Source organism: Phaseolus vulgaris, chromosome 6 (assembly GCF_000499845.2).
Source record: "Phaseolus vulgaris cultivar G19833 chromosome 6, P. vulgaris v2.0, whole genome shotgun sequence".
Taxonomy (NCBI): Eukaryota; Viridiplantae; Streptophyta; class Magnoliopsida; order Fabales; family Fabaceae; genus Phaseolus; species Phaseolus vulgaris.
Genome location: NC_023754.2, coordinates 20,599,525 through 20,618,015, shown reverse-complemented (window position 1 = coordinate 20,618,015; position 18,491 = coordinate 20,599,525). Strand labels below are relative to the sequence as shown.

The window sequence follows — 18,491 nt, the reverse complement described above, 5'->3', positions numbered from 1 at the left end:
CCTAAAAAAAGTTTAGAGGTTTATTTTATGAAATAAGTGCTTTAGATTGCAGTGTCAACAAAATTTAGAAACATAGAAACAATATAATTTTTAAAGGAATAGTAGATATATTAGAAATGTTTGCTTTGATTTAACTTAAGTCTTGGTCTTGAATTATATTAATCACATTCTACGTAATTTTTTTTCTGTGTTTTAATCATTTAGTTTGTATGGAGATAATCACATGATATATCTTTTTAGGTGTATGAGTGAAAGTTTTAGATGATTTTTTTTCTCCAAATTTAAATAAGAGAGAAAAGTTAAAAGTTAAGTTTTATATATAAAGATGATATCATTCTAAAGTAGTTCATATTTATTAATTCTTTATTGTCGATAATTTTTTTTTATTATATTTAAAAAAAATAATATTTTTCAGAATTATCCAAAAATATGATCAATAAAACACAAATTTAGATAAAATAAGAAAATGGTTTTGAAAATGTTGTAGATATTTGTGGGAGGGGAAGAGTAGTAGAATAATGAAATGTTGAAAATTAGGTGTATTGATTATGAGAGGAGACTACACCAACAAAAAAAAAACTTCACAACTACTTTATTTTTTCCTCCCAACAATTGGCTGACAGTTATTTTAACGAAAAAAAACATTAAATATGCTATCTTGTTCTTGTTCTGTGAATCTGATACACAACCACATGTGTATATGCTAAGTTTTCTTGTTCAGTGGTAAACAACGTGTGTCAAGTGTTTGGTTGGAGTGGTGGAAAATTTCCAACAAAGGATTCATCATTCATGGGCTTCAAAGGCAGTGAAGCAAGCCAATTTTCAACTCCTCTGCTGTCCACAGGCGAAGATGGAATTGATTCCCATGGAAATGAGAAAAATGAAGCTTCTTCGATGCCATTTACACTTGTTTTCACTGCCATTTCTGCTACAATTGGTTCCTACGTTTTTGGGTATGCTGTAAGTTATCAATCACACATTTTGGATCATCACAGTTCAGAATCACCACTTCTGTTCTTGCAGTCACATCTCACACCTCTTTTTGCAGCTCGGATATTCATCCCCTGCTCAGTATGGAATCGTGCATGACCTGCATCTCTCTGTCGCCGAGGTTACAACCTCACAATCTTTGTTTTTGAATTCTCTCTTAAAATGTATCGCCTTGTTAAGAATAGTTGACTTGTCTGGAAATTGAATAATCCTTATAAAACTTGAAAGTTGTAACTTGAGTATAATAGATTGTGTAATAGATGTTTTAGGTCATACATAGATTCTTAAGATGAAACTAAGAGAATACCTAAGAAGTTGTATTTTGTTTTCTCCTAAATTTATTGGTTCTTGTTTATTTGACCGTTTATGTCCTTAAGTTAAACTCTATGCAATTTTGTAGTACTCAACTTTTGGTTCAATATTGACCATTGGAGCGATTGTTGGTGCCACTTTAAGTGGTAGAATAGCAGATTACATGGGTCGTCGATTGGTAAGTCAGAGACAGATTACACCTAGTTTTGATTTCAATGTTACTGTTTTTCACTTTTGGTTATTTTGCATTTTTCCATGTAGGCTATGGGTTTGTCGGAGGTTTTCTGCATCTTGGGATCAGTTATGATAGCATTCTCAAAGGTTTGCCATTAATTTCTTCCCAGATTTCTATAATTGAAGTGTACGCATATCCGAGATTCCTTTTTAACAAGGCTTCAAGCAAAATTACTACTGAGTTAATTTGTTTACTACGGGGTTAATTCTATCTGTTCCTACTCCCACAGCCACAGGGTTAATTTCCTTAAATTAAGTCTAAGATAATGAATATTCGGTGTTTGAAGGTTGTTTGGTGGCTTTATATCGGAAGAATGTTGATAGGATGTGGGGTTGGCATCATATCTTATGTGGTAATTGCTTTGACGTTTAATATGTTATGACTGCAGTTCAAATTAATGTTATTCAGTCAATCAAGAAATAGATATAACAGTTCCCTTTGCATATTAGGTTCCAGTCTACATAGCAGAAATAACACCCAAGAATCTCAGAGGAGCATTTACTGAAGGTCATCTGGTAAAGGAACACTATAAATGATAACACCTAAATCATTTTACTCTTATTTTGTGTATCATGCCACTTATGTTTTATGCCTCACTTAAAGGCTTATTTTAGATGTCTATTTGGTATTGCTGTGACAGTTAATGACTTGTTGTGGGTTGTCATTGACTTATCTTATTGGCGCATTTTTGAATTGGCGGATTTTGGCAGTGATTGGTAATATACTAGTACTATTCTTTATGTTGATCACAAAACCAAATTTAAAAGGGTTTCAAGTAACTCACATAATTTTTTTCTTTATCTCAGGAACTGTTCCTTGTATTGTGCAGCTTCTGACTCTGCCCTTCATCCCTGATTCACCCAGGTGGCTGGTGAGTTGTTCATAGCTTCTGGAATTTTGTTCTTTGAGCAGTACATGGTGGACACATATCACACAAGCAACCAATTTTTTTCTTCTGTCTGTCAAATGATTAGAGTCAACACATGTCATTTGATAAAAATAGCACAAGCGATATATGTAATCTTCTGCAGGCTAAGGTTGGTCGGATGAAAGAGAGTGAGTCTGCTTTACAGCGCTTAAGGGGAAAGCATGCTGATATTTATCAAGAGGCCACTGAAATCAGAGTATATAACAAGTTTTTGTTTGCTTTATGATCTTACTGGGAGACGATTTTAATGTATAACATTTTTAGCTCTGTACCTTCATTTGTAGGAGTACACAGAAGCCCTTCAGCAACACGCAGAAGCTGGCAGTATTATTGTCTTATTTGAGTCGCAGTATTTGAAGACACTTACTGTGAGCATTCTAAATTCTTTCTATTCATGAAGGCTATCTTAATGTTTTACAGATTCTCACGATATTTATTTACTTACTTGTTTAGATAGGTGTAGGCTTGATGATACTACAACAGTTTGCAGGGATTAGTGGCATTCTTTTCTATACAAATTCTATATTTATCTCTGCTGGTACGTGCAGGTCCTTTTTTGGCTTGTAACATACGACAAATAAGAAAAAACAAATTTGAGAATACTAGATTGGTGTAAGATTCATTACGGCCAAAATTCTTCTCTTTTACAGGATTTTCAGACTCTATTGGAACAATAGCAGTGGGTGTTTTTAAGGTTTTTATTTCTGTTTACACAACTTCATTACTTCTGTGTGCTCAATTCTATACAGTATGAGTTCAGTGCCATTTTGGATGAGACGTGTAGACTTCATTCCAGGGTCTTCTCTTCACATAGCCCATTATTTGTGTTTGCAGGTCTCATTTTCAACTTTAGGAGTACTTCTGATGGATAAGTGTGGAAGACGACCACTTTTAATGGTAAAATGATAAAGCTTTCTTTAGTTTTTATTTTATTTTTCCATATTCTAGTAATCTCAATCCAAAATTTTGACTCTTACACAGGTTTCTGCTACAGGAGCATGCGTAGGAAGCTTCCTGACAGCCATATCATTCTCGTTGAAGGTTCTTTTGATAGAAGATCTTCTCTTTAATCATTTGTTTTTTGAACTATTTGTAAGAATCATTAGGCTTGCTTGATACAGGATTTACAGGAATGGAAGGCAATAAGTCCCATTATAGCGCTTGTTGGTGTATTGGTAATGCTTTTCTAATAATACCAACACATGCATCTTCTAATTATCTTCCTCTTTCCATTTTTTCATAGGCCTTGTACTTGTCTTAGTGAGATCAAATTGAATTTAAGACTTAATGGTGTCTCTGAAGTTTAATTTTACGACAAAATCTCAATTCATGTTGCATATTTTGAGACTGATTTACTCATGGATTGAATGACTGACAGATAAAAGCAATTCTGATTTTGATTTGTTAACGAGCAGTTATATATGGGATTGTTCTCGCTAGGCTTGTCTGGAATTCCGTCCATTATAATGTCTGAGGTAGCTTTGTTCAACTATGTTTTCACTCATCAAATTAAAATTGAAATATAATAAATCCTTAGCACATGAATGTTGTTCATGTATATTTTTTTTTCCAGATATTTCCCATTAATGTGAAGGGCACTGCTGGAAGCTTAGTAATCTTGGTTAACTGGACATGTTCTTTGATTGTTGCATATACTTTTAACTTTCTCATGAGTTGGAGTGCACCAGGTAAACTTCTATTTACTCTTTAATTCCTGTTTCTAACTCTAACACATACATTGATTCCCTTAAGAGACAAAGCAAAAAAATCAGTAAAACATCCTTGTTCTTATATATGTGTAAAATTGATGTTTTGGTTATGATGGGACAGGAACATTCTTCTTGTTCTCTGGCATATGTGGCATCACTGTTGTTTTCGTAACAAAACTAGTACCAGAGACCAAGGGACGTACACTAGAGGAAATTCAAGCTTCTTTGAATGGCACCTACGTAAAATAAGAGATGAATTTGGTATTCCCCTGCAACAGAATTTCATGCATAATATACCCACTTAGAATTTCTTCAAGTTGCAGATTGATGGAGGTTTGGTGTAAAGAAAGTTTTCAAAAGTTACATGAAAGTAACAATCACCATGTCTAAATAATTTTTTGTGATTGTATTATTTCTCCAATTTAATCTGTGCAATGATCGGTGACATGTCAAAGTTGTCAGTAAAAACATAGATGCTGTCTGTGTATGTAATTTTCATTTGCTGTCTTAGAATTTTTATATATAAAATTGTAGATATATTATTTATTGTATGAAAATAAGCAATTAATGTGGACAATTATTTTTATACTCCATGCAAGTCACTTTCCACTATCTCAATATTATTTTTTAATTTGGGAATTAAAAATATTATTACGAGTAAAATATGAAAACAGTTTATTGCAAATCCCTACTATATATTATTATAAATATAATAAAACTAAAAAATTGGTCGTGTAAAAATATAACTTAAATAAGTTTTATTTCTTAAATTTTGTTTAAGTATCTAATGTATTTTTAAAATTGGATACTTAAAAAGTTTATATTTTTGTCCAATGTTTTATATTATATGTTGAAGTGTTTTTTAAGTTAAAGTAAATTTCACACACAAATGGTTGAGGATTAATATAATATCAATTAAGTTGCTTATATTAATTACATGTGTTGCTGGCAAAATACATTATTATATGATAAAAAAGATTATAATAAAAATTAAATTAAATTATTAAAAGAAAAATTTAAAGTTATTTTAAAAACCACTGGAAAGAGTAAAGTAATAATAGGAACAAAATGGAAATGAATATTTTTTTTTGTAACTTAAACAATTTTTTTTATAATTATTAGATATCGAATTATAAAAAAATATTAGATACTCAAGTAAATCTGAAATTTATTTAAATTTAAGAATATTAATAATGGATATTATGTATCATATTGTATCAATCATAAAAGACCAACATGGTTCAAGTGACAAATATGTTTGATCTTTTATGTTGTTAGAAGTTAAATTCTAAAAATATGAAACATGGTCAAGAGATTAATAGTTATGTCTTGGACTAGAATACCTACATTATTCAACAACAAAAATTATAAGGCAGATTTTTCTTTCAGGTGACCAATGCATAAATTTCTAATATAACTGAAGTTTGAGATGTAATTAAAAAAAAAGCTTGCAAATAATAGTAGAAATGTAGTAAAAGCAACTTTTTAATCTTGTATTAAAAAAATAATAATGTTGGGTTGAAAATAAAATATAAATAGTCTCACACAAAAATATCTAAGTTACTACTTCATCTTTCATCACATACAAGAAAATGTTAGATTTTGAGAATGCCACAGCTTGGAGGTCTTGGCCTTTTGTGCAAGCTTATAATGACACATCCTAAACAAAATTTATGCCAATCAGTAACCAAAACCATGTCACTGTATCTCCAATGAATTGGAGTTCAAATCAACAAACACTGTATCCCAAGTCAACCATTAATACACAAGACTTATCTCCAACACTGTCCTCCTCACTTGCCATTTTTGGACCTCACAAAGCACTAGTCTTCATAGATTCATTTACTGTCACACGCAACCTTAAAAATTCTTAGTGGCTCCTAAATCTGCTTCTGGGGAACCATGGACGATACTAGTAGAGCAGAACCCAGAGAGTTTTCAAGTCCTTTGCTTTCCACAGAATTACAAGCTTATCATGGTAACCATGGGGTTGAGTGTGAGGATAAGAGGCAGAAAGAAACCTGGTCAGTACCAGCTATTCTTATACTTACCACCCTTGTTGCTGTCTCTGGTTCTTACGTTTTTGGGTCTGCTGTGAGTTCCCATTCACACTTTTTTTGCTTTGGCAATTTTGTAAGAATTTGGAGGTACCATTGTCACAGTATGAATTTTGCAGGTGGGATATTCGTCTCCTGCTCAAAAGGGAATCATGGATGATCTCAATCTCGGCGTGGCTGAGGTTTGAACTTTGAATCACAAACTTTGTTTTAGTTTGTCATGTATTCAACATTGAAGTAAGAGAGGAAGGAACATTGTTTAATGCCTTTTTATTGACCTCGTTTTATGCAGTATTCAATTTTTGGATCAATACTGACTATTGGAGCAATGATTGGGGCCATAATAAGTGGTAGAATAGCAGACTACGCAGGCCGAAGAGCTGTAGGTTTATTCAATTTTTGTGCTTTGAAATGAAAGTTTCATGTTTTATTTCAATGGTTTTGTTCCCTTTTGAAAAACAGGCTATGGGCTTCTCCGAAGTATTCTGCATCTTGGGATGGCTTGCCATAGCATTCTCAAAGGTTAACCGTATAATCCTGTTGACTATACTATTAAACTACAAGCAAATTTCTTTTTGAGCAGTTAACTTGATTGATAAAGTAAAGCTTGAGAATTGCACAAGTTAAGTCGTTGTTATTTGACACTTGATGCTTGTTTGAAGGTTGGTTGGTGGCTTTATGTTGGAAGATTTTTGGTAGGATGTGGAATGGGCCTTCTATCTTATGTGGTAATTGTTGTGAATCTTTGTTTTTCACAAATGCAGTTCCAAAGGAATTCAATCACTCAAAAGAAATACTTGTGGGTTTGTTCTCTTCTGTTTCCATGGCAGGTACCGGTTTATCTAGCTGAAATAACACCCAAGAATCTCCGAGGGGGATTCACCACAGTTCATCAGGTAATGCAATGATGATTTTTTCTGAGCATCACTTCACTTTACTCCCATTGTTGCAAATACAACCTTTGTTAAATAGGCCTATTTTAAATCCCTATTTGGAGTTTATTTTGACAGTTAATGATTTGTTGTGGAGTATCATTAACTTATCTTATTGGAGCTTTCTTGAATTGGCGGATTTTGGCTCTAATAGGTAATGTTCATGTGCATGATTTTCATCTAACAAAGTGAAATTAAGAAAGGTTGGATGTAAGTGACATTTTTTGTTCTTTATATCAGGAACTATTCCTTGTCTCGTACAACTTTTGGGTCTATTTTTCATTCCCGAATCTCCTAGGTGGCTGGTGAGTTGTCCACGGCTGCTGTAGGTTTATTGTTTAAAATATTTTTATTGATCTGTTGGACATGACAGGATTCCCACAAGCAACTGGGATTTTCAGTACTTGTGTCAAATAATTGGAATCACGACATGTTAGACAAACACATAGCAAGTTTTGTGATAGTTGAAATCTTGTGTAGGCAAAATTTGGTCACTGGGAAAGGAGTGAATCTGTTCTACAGCGTCTTAGAGGAAAGAATGCTGATGTTTCTCAAGAGGCCACTGAAATTAGAGTATACAAAGTGTTTGTTCATTAGAGTGTTGGGGGCGGGAGAAGAAGCCAAAGAGTCTAATACATTATTTTATGTTCTTTTTTTTTGTAGGATTTTACCAAAGCCCTTGAGAGAGAAACAGAAGCAACCATTTTTGGCTTATTTCAATTGCAGTATCTGAAGTCACTTACTGTGAGCTTTCTATGATATATATCCCCGTTCATGCAGCCTCCTTATCCTTTTGTAGATTCTTATGATATTTTAATTACTTTGTTAGGTAGGAGTGGGTCTGATGATACTGCAACAGTTTGGAGGGGTTAACGGCATTGCTTTTTATGCAAGTTCTATATTCATCTCTGCTGGTACTTGCATATTTTTTTAAAGTTTCTTACATATGACAGATAAGGAGGATGATCATATGAATATTAAACTTATAACACAATTTTCATAGAGGCAAAAATTGTTGTCCATCTCAGGATTTTCGGGAAGTATTGGAATGATAGCAATGGTTGCTGTTCAGGTTCTTCATTCTCTTCATACAATTGATTTGCTCCTTGTTAATGTTGTATAAAATGAGATAGATACCACCCTTTTGGCGAGTCTTCTCTTCACTTCTCTTCAGTCATTTCTGTCTTCATAGATCCCAATGACAGCTTTGGGAGTGCTTTTGATGGATAAATCTGGGAGACGGCCACTTCTGCTGGTAGAAAAGATAATGGTTCATTTCTTCTGTTTTGTGCTGATATGTAAGATCTGAATTCAGAATGTTTACTTTTATGCAGATCTCTGCATCGGGAACATGCTTAGGATGCTTTCTTGCAGCCCTGTCATTCTTCTTACAGGTTCTTTGAATACAAAACCTGCTCTACCATGTTTAGTTATTTCAAAATAATCAATTAATTGAGCTTGCGTATGCAGGACCTACATAAATGGAAGGAAGTCAGTCCCATTATGGCACTTGCTGGTGTGCTGGTGATGATTTTTCATGAACAATGTTTAAGCAATAATGCACCATTATTTGAATCTTTGACTGCAGTGTGCAATCTTGTGCATTTAATTGAACAATAATAATAAAACAAAAACTTTGTTTCATGGCTTTGAAATATGAGATGACAAGATATTACCTATGTTTTCCTTTTTCCCAAGATCACTGAAGATCAAGTACTTCTTGAGTGGATAATGTAATGAAGTTCTTAAATTCATGTCAGAACACTTTTGAAAACCAATTTGAGCAGTTAGTTTTTGTAATGATCAGGTATACACAGGATCGTTCTCTCTTGGCATGGGGGGAATCCCCTGGGTTATAATGTCCGAGGTAGTTTCTGAACATATATATGAAATAGAAAAATGGATCATAAGAAGTCCTTAAGTTTACTGAACAATTTTTTTTTGGCCCCCAGATATTCCCCATCAACGTGAAGGGTTCTGCAGGAAGTCTTGTGACTTTGGTTAGCTGGTTGTGTTCTTGGATTGTATCATATGCTTTTAACTTCCTCATGAGTTGGAGTTCGGCAGGTAGGTTCACATTTACTCTTAATTCCATGTGAAAACACTTACTCTCCTTACCAAAAAGGCCCACAAAAAGAAATGACACCAAGAAAACAAAAATTCACATTTTGATGTTATGTTTGGCCAGGAACTTTCTTCATCTTCTCTACCATATGTGGCTTCACGGTCCTGTTCGTGGCAAAACTAGTGCCAGAGACGAAGGGGCGTGCACTGGAAGAAATTCAAGCATCCCTCAAGAGATGAATTTGGCATCACCATCACATTTAAGAACAACTTGTGATTTCTGAACAACTTTAAAAGGTTGAATTGAAAACTGAGAATTAATACAAAACTTAATTTTTCAAAAACATATAAATGATGATTGGCTGGGTCTAAGTGCAGCTGAAGTCAACCACCATTTCTAAGAAGCGCGTTTTCCCTAATTTTGTTAGGGAGGGTGAAATGGGTTTCTAATTATGACAGCATTTGCATGTTTGACTGAAACGTTAATGAGCATAAAAATAGAAGTGGTAGTGCAGAGGAAAAGAAATGAAAAAGAAAAAAAGAATTGAAAAAAGAGGTCAACGCATAATTCATACGGTGGCATGGTAGGATTGGGAGATAAGAGGTTAGCGTTTGGTTAAAATTTAACCCACAGAAGTAAGAAAGAGATAAAAAGCTATTTGCGCGGAGTCCAACGTGGGACCCGGCACCGTTTGCTCCATGAGGGATTCCAGCTCATACTCTGAAACAAACACGCCCTTCCTTTTCTTGCGTTCTGTTTGGTTGGCACTCTCACTCTGCCACCCCATGCCCATGCTATGCTTCCCTTTTATTTTATTAATACCCTCTTTCTCTTCTTCTCTTTTTCAATTTCCTTTCAACAAATTCTTGATTCTTGTAACTGCTTTTATGATTTGATTATGGTTATGATTATTGTGATTACTATGCCATGACAAACACAATCCTTTTCTCCTTCAATCCTCCTTTTCTTTTCTCCCCCTTCTTCCCTGCCATGATCAAATTGTTCAAGAGGAGCACCTCCACTGACACGTGTCACCATCACCACCACTATCACCACCAGGTTTTGGGCCTTGGTCTCGCCACCAGAGACGTCCACAGGCCTCCCAACGTTCTGGAGTCCGCCATGCTCAGGCCCAACAACAACGCGCCTCCTCCGCTCAAGAACAGACGGATTGGATCCCTCGACGACGTCGTTTGTGTTGTTCCCGGCTTCGCGTCCTGCACCGAGAACCTAGGTTTCGAAAGCTCCGACCAAATCCACAGCAACGGTAATTGCGACGGAGAGCAAGTCGTTGATGGCGAGGAGGTTTCGCGGAGGAGGACGCCGAAGGCGGAGGGGAGAGCGAAGGCGCGGACATTTCCCCCGCCGCTGTCGTCGCTGAACCGGAACGGTAAACCGAGTTTTTATCTCCGGCCGGTGAGGAAAGACGGGAGGTTGGAGTTGATGGAAGTGAGAATAGAGCGGCCGGAGATTCTGCATGCGTCGCGAGAGAACGGACGTTTGACGTTGCGTCTGGTGTCAGATCTTGAAGAGGAGGAAGAGGAAGAAGAAGAGGAGGAGGAAGAAGAAGAGATAGAAAGAGAGGAAGAGAATGTTGGGGAGTGGAGGCTCCGTGGTGTGGGAGGGAGTGAAGGGTTAAGGAGGTGTCACGAAATGGTGAACCATCACCATCACCATGTTCATGGCAACATGAGAATGTGTGGAATCAGCATTGTGTGAGGGTTGGAAGGACGCGTGGCATGCAACATGCCATGGATGAATGATTTGAACGTTGGAATTTGCACTGCGAAAATTGGCAAAAGAAAGGTTGGATGTGTAATGTGTATAAAGAACAACATGCATGCATGCGGTGGTGTTTGGTTGCGGGAAAACGACAGTGGCCAGAGGTCCACAACACAGTGTAATTACTTGAACTGCGTTTTGTATTCTTAGGCAGAGAAACAGAGAGAGAGAGAATGTTCCACACACTGAGCGATCGTACTGTATTTACCAAATTTTGAAGATTTATGTTAGATGCCAAAACAATTCCTGAACATATTTTATTCACTTTTTATGATTGTTTAAACCAGTTTAAAAAGTTATCGATTTTTTTTTTTCATTAATTACTGTGTGGAATCATGAGTTAAATTGAACTCTTCTTCTCACTCTCTTCAAATTTGAAGTGGTTATCTGTTTTCTCGTCTCTGGTTTTAGGCAATTGGATTGTTCTATACAAGTTCACCCATGGTGTGTTCAGGGAGTTAAAGAAATGAAAAATGGATTCAGTCAATTTGAAGAAAGTGGAGCAAGTGACTCTCTTCACCTAAAATTTGTTCGACTAGAACTGATCAAAGTCAGGTGTAAATATTATGAAAGGGTGTTCATGCATGAGGGGCTTCTCATTTAAATCATCATTTGGCAGGAAAATCACAGGTGTTGGAGCTTGTTGGCTTGTTCTTGAAGATGTTCAAATGGGTATGAAGGATTGTAGCATTATTCAAGAGATTGGGATCCTACAACAGTAAATCTTTTCAAGAAAAAGTTGGGCCCTCACTCTACCATCAGAACTTGAGTGTGAAACATTTCAAGGGAATTTTTACAAATATGGTGCACTTTTTGTTCACATTTAGCTAAATGGGGAAATGCATAAAAAAATTACATATGTAATTAAATTTATTAATTTGCACATTTTTTATTTTTTAATTAAAGTTTTTAATTGGATTGAGAATTTTAGTTTAAATAAATTTGGACATGTGATTCATAATTTCTCTCTCAATTAAAGTTTTCATGGTTGACAAGTTCATTTGTTTTTTTTTTCAAAAGAAATAACGATTAATATTTTTGAAAATAAAAATATATAGTTAATTTTTTTATTTTAATTATAATATCAAAATTTAATTTTGTTTTATTTAAGAAAATGGTATATAAAGTTGAATAATTAAAATTATTTTTTTACAATAATTTTAAATAAATTGGATTAAAAATAGTTGTGTGATAAATTAAAAATATTTTCTATTTTTAAATATTTTTAAAGTTAAAAATACACTTATAAAAATGTCATATGATTTATGCATAAATTTTTAGATTATATAATATATTAAAGTATAAATTATATAGTATGTAAAAATAATAATATACATGTATTTATGTAAAAGAAATGTATTAAAAAATAAATGAAAATATTGAATAGAAGTCATTCAAAGAAGATGATATTAAAATATTTGATGAAAACAAGATTACAAATGATGATTCTACTGTCTAAATGGACAATTTTCTCTTATATGACCTTGACCTTCATTGCGACAGTAAGAACATTTTTTTGGCTTGTTTTGAATTGGTTGATCCATTTCATTATGCAAACAAGTTGTAATTGGTTGTCCCGAGTTTTTACGTCACAGGTGGAGGTTAGGTATGAAATTTGGTCCGGTATAAGTAAACCAATAATCCTCGTTTCGAACAAGATAAAATTCAACTTGATATGCCTTTTTAATCATGTGGAGGTTGTAAACCAGATCAATGAATGTCGGGAACAAACGACAATAACGTGACGACATGGAAGTCGAAGAGCTTGGAAGTGGCCACAATCACACCACCAATAATTTAATCTAACTGTATATGATTGAGGTCGTCGATCATGTTGAGGGGGGGGGGGGGGTGGGGGGGATGTGTGCAGGACAACTTCAATTGGCAACTTCAATTGCAAGGCCGTGCAACAACAACTTGATTTTCTCACAAACAATGTTTTCTTTCTCAAAACACATGTCAAGCGTACACTTTGCTCAGAACTTTATGTTCACATGACTACAATTTTCATTTTTGGTAAAATAATCACAATGTCACAGAGATTCCTTTTGACAATGAAGTTTGAATTCAAACTTATATTGATTGGTAGGGCGAATTTAAACCTACACCATTAACAATTTTAATCAATAAATGTTTATTCCTATAATTTTATATATATTTGTCCATTTACGTAAATATGAAAAAAAACTGCACCATTTTAGTGAAATTTTCTATTTCAAGACATTATATTTTTTTTACAACAAAGTAATTCCATTTAATATGGATAACGATGAAGAGTGCAAGATATAAACACTTGCATAGAACTTAAGCCACATCCTCACTAAGGTCAAAGAATAGAAAACAATGGTGAAATTTAAATTTGACACAATTCAATATTATCTACATCCACTTGTTAGAGTGGTGATCCCTTACTTTTCTTTTCACGTGAATGACACAGAAAAAGTTTATTACTTCATTGATTCATGTGACCCTAGGACATTATCTATTTCATCTCTCCATCATGTCAATCTGGTAATGGGGTTATCCAAAACTTAAGGCATGTTTTACTTCCTCTAACATCCTTATAAATTTTTACTCACCTTACATAAATTTGAAAAATCGAATTCTTCTCCTCATAAATACTAAAAAAACAATAATTCTTTGAGGATCACATGACCTTTTGGAACAAATTTAGATTCACAGTGAAAAGAAAAGAAAAACTATATTGAATATTTTTTGGTAAATAATCTGTTTTAAAGTCCAATATTTGATGCGTGTTAATTATGAAGAAATAATTCAGGATTAGGAAAATATACAGACAATTTTTTACGAAAGAATTTTTTTTATTCATAGTTATATTTACCCACGGAAATTATTGGCTAAAAATGCAAGGTAGCAAATAAGACTTTGTAGTGTACAAGTTATTATCTCAATATCATTTCGCATCATTACCTCATTTGAAAGTAGGAAATTTTCTAGTATACACACAAACCTAAGACTTCATATTTGCACACACTCATTACCAATAAAAATGAACCACAAAAGTGAGTAATGAGATATGTTTTAGTGAGTGGGTAAATATGAGGTATTATAGATATGTTTGTAAGTAATAATTGCTTTAAAAGTATATTATAAAGTTAAGAAAAAAAAAAGGAGTGCAATAGTTTTTAAAGATTTCTAGAAAAAAATTTATTTTTACAGTGCAATAGATAATGGATTATTGTACATAATGTGTGAACTCCTCTCATCTTTCTTCTAACAAAAAAGAAAAAGGAGGTGAAAAAAGCAAAAATAACGTCGACAGCAGGGTTCGAACCTGCGCGGGCGAAGCCCAACAGATTTCAAGTCTGTCTCCTTAACTACTCGGACATATCGACATGTTTGATATCGACATATCAAATAATAAATTTCAGCATCTTTATAACTATTTTTTTTATTTTATGATTTTTTACAGAGAAACTAAAGATCGTAAGTATAAAAATTATAAGTCAAATAGTGTTAAAAACGAAAAACATAGTTATTAAAATTATTTAAAACGTCGACAGCAGGGTTCGAACCTGCGCGGGCGTAGCCCAACAGATTTCAAGTCTGTCTCCTTAACCACTCGGACATATCGACGATGTTTGAATATATATCATATAAATAAAGTTTTACTTCTTTATCGAGAGTTTCACTTTTGGAAATAAAATTAAAACTTAAAATAAATGATGGAGATAATATCTAAAAATTAATAGATGAGGATTTTTCTATTCAAAATAATTGAAATTTAATCAATATACATAATAATTATTTATATATTAATTTAAAAACTAATTTATAATTTTTATTATTAAATTAGATATCAATAATTTTTTTGTAATTTAGTTAATATAAATAATTAATTATTTTTTTTATTTTAAAATTAATTTTTATTTTAAAAAATTTTAAAGTGAAAGTGATAGGTAATTATTATTTAAGAGACTTTTATCCACATATTTGTTTTTGTAGGTAACTAATTTTTACACCAATTTATCTATAGGTAGTGCTGATTTTTTTTTATAATAATGTAATTTGGGTTGGGGTAAGTGAATAAAATTAGTATTGAGATACTTGATGGTAGAATGTGGGTTTAGTAAGGTATGTGTAAAAGCAATAGTAATTATATTTATATACATTTACTAATATTATAAATAAATATATAATAATTTAAAAAAATAGTTATTAAAAATAATCTATGAATATTAAAATCTACAACTTTGCTAAATATTTCATAATATTATATATAATTAGAAAGACACGTAGTGATATATATATTAGAAAAATTATATATAATTTATGTTTTATGAAACTTAAATTATATATGTAATAAAGTTAGCTAAAAAAAGCTTTATTGAATATAAATCTATCAGAATGACGACAACATTTTTTTGGCATAAAACTTTATTACAATTTTTTTAGCAGTGATATACTTTTAGTTAAAACTAAAAGGTGAGTGCAACTTAATTATAAGAGTTTCAATTATTAACTAATTAAATTACCAAATGATTTTGAAGTGGGTTGCTTGACATATGGCAAAATTTTAGATAGAAAATTTACGATCTATTTTTATCTTTGTTTATGTTAATTTCCTTTTCAATAAAACTTTTTTTATTTTATTATTGTAAATGAAAAAAAAAGACATAAATTAGGCAACAAGATGCACTCAATACATTTATCTGATCACAATTCAAAGTGTTAGCCATCTTAATTAATTTAATTAATGTTAACTTTCTATTCGATTTTATTTGGCCAAGAAAAATTTCCATTTGATTGGTTCTTACTCTAATCATAAGGAACACTTCTGATGTATTAATTGTACTTCAGGTTTTTTCAATAACTGATTGATTAGAAGATGAAGAAGATCTTTAGCAAAGATTAAATATTTGTTTTAAATGTAACTTTGTTGAAAAAAAAAATACAAGATCATGACCTTTATTTTTCAAACACTAATTGAAAAAATCCTTATATGTAATTATAACACCATAATTATTAGTAATTAACTAAAATCCATTCTTGATATATTATTAAGAACTAATCTATAATTATCAAACAAAGTGTTTTAAAGTGAAGAGTATAATAAAGCTTTGTCAATAAAAAAAAACTTTATAATAACTAGAATTACTAACTAGAGAACACAACTTTGTGCTATAGAAACCCTTTGAGATTTTTACTCTTGTCTGATTTTTATTTTCCAAAAGTAAATATGTTAGATATTACGAGTGAAAATTAACTATATAAGATTTTTTCATGTAGTGATATTTACCTCACAAGAACGAATTATACCTTCAAAATATGCATCTGTGAAATCATTTATTTTTCCAAATTGTTGATCCATGCTCTGTGTAACATAAAAAATAAATATTTACATATTAAATATATATATATATTTTTGTATATTTGTTGTCATTACCTTGCCATACAACTATTTTGTTAGTGGAACATACCGAACCAATGTATTTAATTGGATATTATTAAATAAGAAACTTAATATGTGAGAAAGAACATTAATTTCACACAGAATACTATAAATGATTTAAAAAAAAACAAATTTTTACATCTCTTTGTTAAAGAACAATCCAAAACACAAATGTTCAATGTTTTTAATAAGTGAAATATATTTAATGTTTTATAAAAAAATATAAAAGTACTTTGAAAATGGACCATCAACATCTTCTATAAAGTGCCTTATAATAAAGATTAAAGAAAACAACAATATTTTTTATATTTTTATTAACAGTAGTGATATATTGATAACCTTATTTAAATATATAATGAAATGATCATCAATTAGTAGATAGTTATCAAGTTATACACAACCATCTTGTAATAATATAAATAAAGTCATGTTCAAATAATGTTATCCATATAATCTACAATTATAATGATATTTCCACTATATAAAAAAAATAATCCAACTGTTATTTTTAAACTCTATAATTATTTTTGTATTAAATAGTTATAGAAAATAATATGAAATATGAAAATAACTAATTCATCTTTTTATATTTTTCAAACATGAATGTTAGATAAGTCTATAAATAACAATAAAATACATAAGATAAAAATTTCATTTGTTATTATTTATACATAAAAAGAATTGTTTCTTCGTTGACAGATGTATATTTAATTATTAGCTATTTTATAATATAAATATTTCCATTTTTTGTTCACATCAAACCACTTCCATTTCTTGCCAACATGTCATATGCATTACAAAAATGAAATAACCAGAGTGTATAAATTCATGGACAATGAATACAAAATAAGGAAAAAAACTTGAATATATATTGAGAAAAAAAAATTGAACCTTTGATGAGAGAATGCTAGTAAGATAGGAAAAAACTTTGTCTTCCTTCTAATAAACCTGAGAAAAAAAATGAGGAAATCATAATTAGCAATGAATACAATTTGAGAACCTAACAATAATATTTATCATGAAAAGGCTAAAAATACCTTCACCAGATGAAAATAATACTGAAAAGTATGATGTTATCCTATCAGATTGTATGAAGTGTTTTCTGTGAAAGAGTAAAAGAAATCTGAGAAAACTTGAAGTAAATAGGTTGTCTAGTGTGTCTGAACGACCAAGTTCCTGAACTTCATATATTTTAATTAAAAAACGTTTATTCTTCAACGGTTATATTTGACTTATTTATTAAGTATTATATGCAATATATTTATTTATTGAAGAGAAATAAAGTTACTTCAAGAGAAACTTTAAAAGAGTTATTAGTTATATATTCATATTTTTTTTATCAATGTAATGGTTAACATTAATTAAGATAAGATCAAAGATTTTGATATGAATAATAGTACAGTTCTTTTAAAACTTATTTTTTAATAATTTGATCTTTCTTTTAATATGTTATATTATTAAGATTTATTATCTAAATGATGTTATTTTCTTTGAACTGATGGATCATCTTAAACCTAATTATTATTACTAGCAAGAATACAAACGCAAGAACACCTATGCATTCCTAGTTTTTATAAATGTTAGATTGCATTTAAGTTTACCATCTCAAAACAATTTTTCTAAAGAAAAAACAAAAGATATAAAACACAGTTTTTATATTACTTCATTCTACCACTAAAATAGCTCTAATAATCTCAAAACAATTTTTCTAAAGAAAACACAAAAGATATAAAATCCAAAGTTTTTATATTACTTCATTCTACCACTAAAATAACTCTAATTTATTATGACATTCAAATTTCAGTATATAACTCCATGATTTATAAGAATTATTTCTAAAGTGAAAACTCGAGTGTTATTTAACACTAACTTCTTTATACTTTTTTAACATTCATATAAGGAAAATGTAACTAGTATTAAATATAATGTTTTTATCAATGAATATAAAGATAAGTTTTAGTTTTAGAATTTGATACAATATAATAATAAAAGTTGATAAAAAGTTCATTACATGTGATTTAGAAAAATATATTTAAGAATGGCAATAAGAACCAACTCACCATTTAAA

The 18,491-nt window shown here is 31.3% G+C and overlaps 2 protein-coding genes and 2 non-coding genes across 10 annotated transcripts in view; 2 read left to right on the top strand and 2 right to left on the bottom strand.

Moving 5' to 3' along the window:
- The window catches only part of LOC137831725 (sugar transporter ERD6-like 5), a 44,450-nt gene extending 33,189 nt beyond the window's left edge, over positions 1–11,261 (top strand). Inside the window, exons 1-18 of one of the 6 annotated variants that reach the window (XR_011084470.1) lie at positions 5,737–6,268; positions 6,351–6,413; positions 6,524–6,613; positions 6,694–6,753; positions 6,894–6,959; positions 7,062–7,127; positions 7,242–7,317; positions 7,404–7,468; positions 7,644–7,736; positions 7,827–7,907; positions 7,993–8,077; positions 8,192–8,235; positions 8,338–8,418; positions 8,498–8,557; positions 8,634–8,687; positions 8,971–9,030; positions 9,116–9,230; positions 9,352–11,261. Coding sequence is in view for 3 of the 6 variants with exons in the window: in XM_068639519.1 (XP_068495620.1) it covers positions 6,077–6,268; positions 6,351–6,413; positions 6,524–6,613; positions 6,694–6,753; positions 6,894–6,959; positions 7,062–7,127; positions 7,242–7,317; positions 7,404–7,468; positions 7,644–7,736; positions 7,827–7,907; positions 7,993–8,077; positions 8,192–8,235; positions 8,356–8,418; positions 8,498–8,557; positions 8,634–8,687; positions 8,971–9,030; positions 9,116–9,230; positions 9,352–9,467 (1,449 nt within the window). In the remaining 3 variants the exon portion in view is untranslated. Of the gene's footprint in view, positions 1–5,736; positions 6,269–6,350; positions 6,414–6,523; positions 6,614–6,693; positions 6,754–6,893; positions 6,960–7,061; positions 7,128–7,241; positions 7,318–7,403; positions 7,469–7,643; positions 7,737–7,826; positions 7,908–7,992; positions 8,156–8,187; positions 8,300–8,337; positions 8,419–8,497; positions 8,558–8,633; positions 8,688–8,970; positions 9,031–9,115; positions 9,231–9,351 lie in introns of those variants that run through there. The other 5 variants (XM_068639519.1, XM_068639520.1, XR_011084472.1 and 2 more) reach the window with 5 other exon arrangements.
- LOC137831726 (sugar transporter ERD6-like 5) lies at positions 484–4,765 on the top strand. 2 transcript variants are annotated; one of them, XM_068639521.1, is made up of 18 exons: positions 484–960; positions 1,049–1,111; positions 1,391–1,480; positions 1,564–1,623; positions 1,824–1,889; positions 1,987–2,052; positions 2,178–2,253; positions 2,344–2,408; positions 2,569–2,661; positions 2,750–2,833; positions 2,919–3,003; positions 3,116–3,159; positions 3,300–3,362; positions 3,447–3,506; positions 3,587–3,640; positions 3,881–3,940; positions 4,039–4,153; positions 4,296–4,765. In XM_068639521.1, the coding sequence occupies exons 1-18, from the start codon at positions 790–792 to the stop codon at positions 4,421–4,423; spliced, it is 1,443 nt and encodes a 480-aa protein (XP_068495622.1). In that variant the 5' UTR covers positions 484–789; the 3' UTR covers positions 4,424–4,765. The 2 variants fall into 2 exon arrangements, 1 of the variants encoding a protein (XP_068495622.1); XR_011084473.1 differs by having other exon boundaries at positions 516–960; positions 3,844–3,940.
- A 3,023-nt stretch (positions 11,262–14,284) lies between the features above and the next one.
- Positions 14,285–14,366, bottom strand: TRNAS-UGA (transfer RNA serine (anticodon UGA)). Its single transcript has one exon. It is a non-coding gene; the product is annotated as a tRNA-Ser (tRNA).
- Positions 14,367–14,525: 159 nt separating this feature from the next.
- TRNAS-UGA (transfer RNA serine (anticodon UGA)) lies at positions 14,526–14,607 on the bottom strand. Its single transcript has one exon. It is a non-coding gene; the product is annotated as a tRNA-Ser (tRNA).
- Positions 14,608–18,491: the final 3,884 nt, after the last annotated feature.

Excerpts from the sequence above, each read along its gene's own strand:
- LOC137831726 (XM_068639521.1), top strand. The coding sequence starts at position 790 with ATGGGCTTCAAAGGCAGTGAAGCAAGCCAATTTTCAACTCCTCTGCTG. Across the intron at positions 961-1,048 it reads CCTACGTTTTTGGGTATGCT|CTCGGATATTCATCCCCTGC; the intron begins GTAAGTTATCAA and ends CTCTTTTTGCAG. Across the intron at positions 4,154-4,295 it reads CATGAGTTGGAGTGCACCAG|GAACATTCTTCTTGTTCTCT; the intron begins GTAAACTTCTAT and ends ATGATGGGACAG.